This window comes from Sceloporus occidentalis, unplaced genomic scaffold, assembly GCF_023333645.1.
Source record: "Sceloporus occidentalis isolate IW3139 unplaced genomic scaffold, rSceOcc1.0.p SCAF_14, whole genome shotgun sequence".
NCBI lineage: Eukaryota > Metazoa > Chordata > Lepidosauria > Squamata > Phrynosomatidae > Sceloporus > Sceloporus occidentalis.
The window spans coordinates 9,415,555-9,423,988 of record NW_028316994.1 but is presented as its reverse complement, the minus strand read 5'-3'; the positions used below and the strand labels follow the sequence as shown (position 1 = coordinate 9,423,988).

General features: G+C 43.1%; 1 protein-coding gene across 1 annotated transcript; it reads right to left on the bottom strand.

Annotated features, from left to right (window-relative positions):
- Positions 1 to 57: 57 nt before the first annotated feature.
- Positions 58 to 6,524, bottom strand: TMEM265 (transmembrane protein 265). The gene is made up of 2 exons (XM_089480636.1): positions 5,990 to 6,524; positions 58 to 894 (listed from the first exon to the last, which is right to left on the bottom strand). Exons 1-2 carry the CDS (start codon positions 6,173 to 6,175, stop codon positions 733 to 735), a joined length of 348 nt encoding a protein of 115 aa, XP_089336762.1. The 5' UTR covers positions 6,176 to 6,524; the 3' UTR covers positions 58 to 732.
- Positions 6,525 to 8,434: the final 1,910 nt, after the last annotated feature.

Sequence of the window (8,434 nt, the reverse complement as noted above, 5' to 3'; positions counted from 1 at the left end):
CTTGCCTGACCTTGGTTAAATCTCTATACCATTATTATTATTATTATTATTATTGTTATTATTACTATGATTATGCTTTATTAATGCAGCGCTGTAGATGAGAGTCGACCTTCCCAGGGCAGGCGGTCTCAGGAGCAGCAGCATAATACATATAAATAACCCACAGCAGCACAGGGAAAGGGCTCAGCAAAACAGGCAAGGGATGAAACGCATCTCTCAGTCCCCTCCTCCATGCGCCCCATGTCCTCCGTCCCTCAGAAGCTTGTGTCACGATAGATTTGTGTGTCTTTATTGTGCCTCTTCCTTCCTTCTCCTACTCCGGCTTTACAAAGGGTACTTTGCTCTTCAGCGCTTGGGACAGAACGGCAACGACTGCCGGCGCTTGCTTAGCTTCTTGTAGTTTATTCCCGGTGATTCGAGAACCATTTGACCTTGTTCCACGGACCTCAGGGTTGCCACAATTCTCTACTATAAACCAGGGCAAAATGTCGGACATTCGGGGAAATGGAGGACCTTAAACGTCCTACATTTTGGTCTACATTTCCGTGGCCCTTGATCCTTGTTTGCGCGCTGCGTCTGGTGTCCCTATGCAGACTTGTCCGCAGCTGCATGGCATGCGCTGGACTCCTGGGTCTGTGAGGGTCTCCCTGGCCTTGGCTGAGCCATTTCTCCACTGCAGCCTAAGAAGAGGCGACCCTGGGAGCCCAGAGTCACGTCTTCGAATGGCCCCCGTCATTCCGCTTGCGACAAGAGGTAAGAAAGTAAGACCATCGACATGGGCACCAGAACGAGAAGCCCCAGCCAGACGCCGATGCTCAAGAGGGACAAGCACCGAGATTTCTGGGCCCAGCGAAGCGCCAGTTCTTGGGAGCCAGCTTTCCGTTTCTCATTAGCCTAGAACAGAGAAATCCCAGAGAGAGAAGAGTATTATTGAATACAGATAGTAGTTATAAAGAAAGGCCTTCATATTTCATTTGCTTCTGTCGGCCTACATTTTCCTACATGCAAAAAGTTGCTTGGCCCAACTCTCACGATTCTTTGTCCCTTTCCCTAGGACTTGGGATCCGTTTGGTCTGCACTTTTAATGGCCGTGACAAATGACTGTTGGGTTTAGGCTGAAGGTGGGCAGAACAATCCTAAATGCTAGGGGAAGTGGAAGGATGGAGAAAGAAGGGAAGGCCACACGCCAAATGGACAGATTCAATCCAGGAGATAATAGGGATGAATCTGCAGGACCCAAGCAAGGCAATGGAGGACTGTGGGGCTTGGAGATGCCTCGCCCACAGGATTGCCATGAATCGGAGTCGACTTGAGTGCAGTTAACAACAACAACAACAATAAGGTGAAACGGTCTTAATAGATCCTCTCATGACTTTCTTACACAACTGCAACACTAACCTGAAATGTTGATCTTAACTTGATTGCCTAAAATGAGTATCAGTCCTGCTGATTCTGAAGCTCAGACATGAATGGTAATGTGTATGTATTATTAATAATAATAATAACAATTATTATTATTATTATTATTATTATTATTATTATTATTAATATCCCACCTTCCTTCCAGTACAAGGACTCAAGGCGGCTTACAAATCTAAAACAGTCCAAGTTAAAACACTATAAAACATACAAAATACACATTTAAAAAACAAACAGTTGAAACAATTAATAACGTTACTTTATTAAAATGTAAAGTTTAAAATTTAAAGCTTAAAAATGGCAACTGCCATTCACCAGACGGATTTACTAGCAGGTCCTCTGGAGCTCCAGCGTTTGCAGAAGCAGACCTTCCAAATGTTCCAGTTTTGCAAGAACAGTCCTGATCAATTCGCTATTATCCCACTTTTTCAGACGCTTTAAAAATGTACCACTTTCTCTTCCTCTCTCTTTCCTGCCTCCATCCTCAGCTTACTTCCATGGATGCAAGTGCAAAAATTAACTCAGCAAAGGAGAGAGGAGGGCTTGAGTGTTGCCCTTCCCCATAGGCTCAGGCAAAAGCAAAACTCGGCAGCATCTCCTAGCTTGTGTATTCTTCCTCCTTAATACCTTTTACCATCTTAATCCCATTCTGATGTCGCTTGTCCCAGTTTCCATCTGTAAAATGTTGGAGGACATGCAGAATTTTTTTTTAATTATAGCAAGGTGTGTATATGTGTGTGTGTGTGTTTTAGGGAGAGAAGAGACTCCCTGAACACATCCCAATGAGACCTGAGTGTGCTCCTCAGCAGCCACAAAATGCTGTTGAGGATGTGGAATAAAATAGCATGGAGTATCCTGGAGGAAGGCAAGTTTGAGCTGACTGGAGTAGCGAACAGAAGACAGCAAGCAAACCTAAGATTGACATAGGCTGTAAAACCAGATTAAGACATGCTAAGGGCCTAAGATGTCAGTTTTTAAGAGGCCCTATCGCACTGTCCTTTCCCCAGAGATGTACTAGGTAAAATATGACAGTAATTGTTCTGCTTTTGTTTTGTATTTCGATATCACTCATAATTTAGGGCCCTAAACTGTAAATGTGTGTGTGCATGTACATCTTCCAGTCACTTGTTCACTTATGGCGCCCTCATGAATTTTACAGGGTTTTCTTAGGCCTGGAATGTCAGAGGTGGTTTTCTATTGCCTTCCTCTGAAAGATAACCAACAGCACCTGGTATTCCTTGGCAGTCTCTCATCCAGGTACTAGCCAGGGCTGGCCCTGCTTAGCTTCCAGGATCAGATGGGATCTGGTGCCTTCGGGGTATTACTTGTACATAAGTCCTGCACTAATTGCAGGTTCCACTTATAACGGCTGAAAGCAGTGTTTTCCAAAGCTCCTATTATCAAATAATACTGGTTTTATAATATCATTTGCCAGGAGAATTTTGTGGATTACAAGGTGTTCTGGGCCCTGATCTAAACTCTGCACACAGGTTTTGTGGGAGATTCCTGGTATTTACTCTCAGTAACCTATGTGAATAGTTGGCATGTCCTTAAACAGTCCTGCAAGCCCCTGTGGCTGTTCATGGTAGAGAAAGATGAGTTATTTGCAACTCCTTTGTCAAAGTTATGTTAATGATTAAACCTTAACTTTAATATTTCCTCCAAAATCCATGCTAAGGAGCTGTAGTAATTTTATTGTGTTTTGCGCTGCAAAGCCCAAGTGTCATAGTTCTGCTACAGCTGTGTAACTGACAGATCAAACTGGGGTTCTGCATTAACACTTTAAATATCTAAGATTGACATAGAAGAAATTCATTTGAGATTCCTAGAATCTAACATTGTCACATCTGTGTTGTCATTGGCAATTTTCATGACTGTGGTGGCGGAACAAAACTTGAGTCTGTGCTGCAAAGCTGCCACAAAACTTTGGCATGGGTTTTAGAGGAGGATGCCAGATTTCACAATCAATAACATATCCAGGGTTAGCCATGTTGGCCATACAGTAAAATACAATAGTATCCAAAATCCACAAAACAGCAATACCTTTGTTAGGCCAACCAAAATGCACAAAATGCATGTTGTATTCTGAAGCTCCACTGACTTCTTCATCAGGCAAAGGCGTAACAACTTTTGCATTTTGGTTGGCCTAATTTTAGGATCTTACTGTACTTCAGAATTGGTATTTAGCTTCTTTCTAAGGGAATTTCATTATCCCATTGCTGGATCTTCTAATACATTTACAAAGGGACATTTACACAGGTATGTGAGAATGTTAAAGGCAAGGTTTGCCTGACATGAATGGGGCAGAGATGTAGGTACTTCCCATAGCAGCAATACCTTGCTCAAGGGATCGTCCCATTAGACTTAAATCAGTGATTCTCAGATAGAATGGGGTCATGCATAAGAGTAGCTCAAGGGGGGCTTAAGACTTGGAGTCCCTGATTCCTTCTCTTCCCAAACCTATTTGTGTGTAAAATGTACACATGCATTGAATACTGAATTTACTTAACTAAAACTGTTCTAATTTAAACAATGTAATTTCCCAATAAAATGTTAAAATATCAATATACATGAATGTGCAAATGAAAGTGTTGTTGTTGTTGCTATTATTTGCATTCAAGTTGTTTCCAATTTAGGGTGACCCTAAGGCAAACCTGTAATGGGGTTTTCTTGGCTAGATTTGTTCAAACAAAATCTGTGCCTAGATCAGACCTATTCATCCCAGGCCCTCAGAAAGGCTTAGCTATCAAGGTTTACTTGCAAAGGCTTTTTGCAGAATGGTATAGCTTTCTTCTTCTTCTTCTTTGTTGTTGTTGTTGTGTGTCTTTACATTTCTGACTTGTGGCAACCCCAAGGCAAACCTATCCTGGAGTTCTCTTGGCAAGATTTGTTCAGAGGAGGTTTGCCATTGCCTTCCTCTGAGGCTGAGAGCATGTGACTTACCCAAGGTCACCCAGTGGGTTTCCTTATTTACTTTGCCATTGTCTTCCTTTGAGTCCAAGAGCATCTGGAAGGGGAGAGAGAGGCAGGCGAGCTCCACCAGGCCTGCCTGGAAGAAGCAGAGCCCTCCCTCCGGTCCATCTGCCTTGGTCCAGGCCTCAGAGGGAGAGAAGAATGCTGGACCTGATCCCCTGCCCCCTCACCATTCCCTTCTCCTTTTGTGTCGTGTCTTTTAGATTATAAGCCTGCGGGCAGGGAACTGTCTGGTTAAAAATAATAATAAATGTAAGCCGCCCTGATAACCATTAGGGCTGAAGGGCGGGATATAAATACCTAAATAAATAAATAATAAATGATTTATCCAATGGATTTTCATGGCCAAGCAAGGATTCAAACCCTGGTCTCCAGAGTCCTAGTCCAACACCCAAATGACTACACCACGCGGGTTCTTTTTTCCTCTCTTGGGCATGGCTATTTATCTAAACTGAACAGAGACATTCATGTGTAATGTGCTCTTCTCACCAAGAAAGATTTCCTTCAAACCTCCTTTTCTCTTTCCTTGAGCTACGGGGAAAGTATGCAGCACACCTAGAATGCATATTTATCTAGGATGCATATTTGTGGGTGCATGTATATTCACTGGGAGAGGCAAGGCTAAAAATATTTGCCTGCGTAGCCTAACGTGGTGGAGAAACTGAATGACAGGTTTTAAGGTCTGGATTCAGTTTCTCAACACTGCTTTTGTGTTCAAGTTCATATATTTGTAAACATGTTAGTAACAAGACATTGGGGGTGATTTCCTCCGAAGAAAACTACTCCGGCATAGGCTATCCTGGACTTTTGGTCTCTTGGTTGATAGGACACTCAAGTAGGAGAACTCCGCACAAAGAATCTTCTGGCACCCGAAAGACAAGTTTCATTTGGCATCAGCTTTTGTGGACTGTGGCCAAAAAATACTTTTCACCTTTTAAGGTTGAGATAGGACATCTTTTGAGTTCTTTTCCTGGGAGAAGGGCAGGATGTTAAATACATTAAAGTTGCTATGAGACTCTCTGTAGTTTTTACTGTAACAGTAGAGTGGAAAGCCAGCCTGGTCTAGTGGTTTGAGTGTTGGACTATAACTCTAGAGATCATGGTTGGATTCTCTGCTCAAGCATGAAAACTCACTGGGTGACCTTGGGCAAGTCACATTCTCTCAGCCTCAGAGGATGTCAATGGCAAAGCCCCTCTGAAGAAACTTACTAAGAAAACCCTATACTAGGTTTGCATTTTGTTGTTGGTGGTGATGCGTGCCTTCAAGTCATTTCTGACTTATGATGACCCTATCATGGGGTTTTCTTGGCAAGAGGAGGTTTGCCCCTGCCATCATCTGAAGCTGAGAGAATGTGACACGCCCAAGATCCCCCAGTGGGTTTCTATAGCCGAGCCAGGAATTTTGAACCCTGATCTCCGCAGTCGCAGTCCAACATTCAAACTGCTATGCCATGTGGCTCCCTTAGGTTTGCCTTACGGTCACCATAAGTAATGAAAAATGACTAGGAGATGCACAACAGAGTGGCTATTTCAAGTTTCTGCAATACCAAAGTCCCTGTCCCACCACACATCTCCATAATGACAGCACACAGCTCACCTTGACTGCGTAGATCAATGCTAGGACTCCAAGACAAGAACAGCCACAGATGATGCTAGCTATTGCCAGGTTGCGGAGGCCGTGCATCCGTAAAGGTGAGGGCTTGGCCGGAGGGTCCATCTCTGAGGTGATCATCACAGAGGTCTCCACTCCATCTTGAGGAAGGCTTCCATTTCTAGTTTCCATTGCTGCTCCCGTGACAACAGGTTGTACAGCTGTAAAAAGTCTTCCTTTCCTGCTCACCTTTTTCAATATATTATGATCATAATACTACATGAAGAATCTAGTCCATAGATCTTCTAAATTCAAAGTCCGGAGGATTGTGATCAGCCTGTGGAGAATTTTATCCAGGAAACCCAGCTTCAAATCTTTGCTCTTCAGTGGGATTCACCATGTGGCAATGGGGGAAAAAACTTTTCTCTCTTAGCAGCATCAGATGGTCAGAAAAGGAAACAATACATTTTAAAACGTGTTTCACAAACTATGGTTTAAAAGTTTTTGCAAATTAAACAACGTAGTGTCTCCTGAACAGAAATTAATTAGAAGGAGAAAGGAACACAATCCTATATATGCGTCTCTCTTCAGCTCTTGGGACTTATTACTCTGCCTTTTCACCTGTCAGAATCCCTTTAACTTCTGTCTTGAGACTGTTTTATGTATACTCACGCACCTACCACTTCCCAAGTTCAGACTGAGCCGTGCCTTTTTGGGCTGGGCCCCAGATTCTGATGCCGAATGAAGTCACAGTTGCTGCTACTGACTCAGGAATGTAGGTTGCTCTGGCTTTTCAGCATGAGATCATACTCTCGTTCCCACAGTCTACATTCTGGTGCTGCAGCTTAACTGCTTAGTAATTCAGAAACAATGATAAGCAGGAATGCCAAAACACAAAGCCTGAGTGAAAAAACATTTTGGGTTTCTGCTAGCTGCTATTTACAGGTGAAAAGTACTGAATTAAGGTATTACAGAATTAAGGTGGAGAATATTATGAGCTTTTGATTATTAGTTCCATCCTGAGAAAGGCAAGGTGAGTTGGAGTGCCTTCTTCAACTCATTTTTAGAACAAGAGCGGTGTGTGGACTTTGAGAAACTCAACAGTCCATATCTGGGAAGCATTACAGCTTTTTGGACAACTCCCTGAATCCCCCAGGCACCAGAATCAGAGATCTTGTTGGCTGGTGACTTCTGGGGAGCAAGACCCTTAAAAGTCATTTATTGTTGTGCATCTTCAAGGTGAACCTATCATAGGGTTTTGTTAGCAGAATTTGTTCAAAAGGGTTTTGCTTTCTCCTATGAAGCAGTGTGTAACCTGCTCAAGGTCACCCAATGGGTTTCTATGGCCAAGTAGGGATTCAAATCCTGGTCTTCCAGTGTTGTAGTCCAACACTGAACAAATTACTACACCCCATGCTGGCTCTCACATTAAAACATGCCAAGGGGGGATTTTTTGTTGGGATGGAATGCTGGACTACTACAAAAAAGTCTTGAGTATCACCCTACACACAATAGAAAGCCCTATTTATGTCAGTGGATGGATACCCCACTTTAAGGTGCTCCCTACTCTCGGGCCAGGTTGGGTCAGTCTTTTCTACACAGTTCTTAAATCTTCAAATGCATATATTGTAGTGGTAGCCAGGTGCCGTTATTCCAGTGTGAAAAGGACACACTGCTAATACACATTCTTATTTTGATGTCCTCGAGGTGAGGCCCTAGAATTGACACTAACAGGAGAGATTATCAAATTAAAAAGGAAAGCACTCTTAGCCTAGAAATGGGCCCAGACAAATCCACATAAGGGCACACCTCTGCTACAACAGAGGAATCACAAGGTTCCCGCTGCCAAGCAATGCCAGCCAAGAAACCTGTTTGCCCACATTCCTAAAACCCAGTGAAAAACACCTTCCAAAGGCTATGGCACAACTGAGTCAAATTGTTATTTACAACTTCCTCTAAACACTTTCCAGGCCTTTCAAAACATTTGTGCTCTATACTCACATATTTACCACATGCATTAACCTTGAAATATATTTCCAAGGAATTAATCCAGCTTTGTACAAGGCTGGTCAAACCTTCCTGGTTCATTCTTGTTTTAAAAACATCCAGCCCACCCTTTTGCCTTTTTGGTATTGTCAAGAATGGACAAAGCACAGGGTTCTATGTTGCTGAACTGCAGCTCCAGCATTGCTACCAGTTACTGGCAGGGGGTTTGACCTCTGGCAAGTTGTTAGGAGAGCAGGAAAAAGCAGTCCAGAGAACTACCTGCCTTAGCTGACAATTGATTTACATATCTGAAGAAAAAACCTGGAAGGAACTTTTCAGAACCAGCCCCCCCTCCCCCCCCCCAAAAAAAAAAGAGATCTTGGGATGGTCAGGCATGATACCCAAAACCTCTCCTCTCCAAAACTAATCAATCTGACCAGTCTGTAGCCCCACAATGTGACAGTT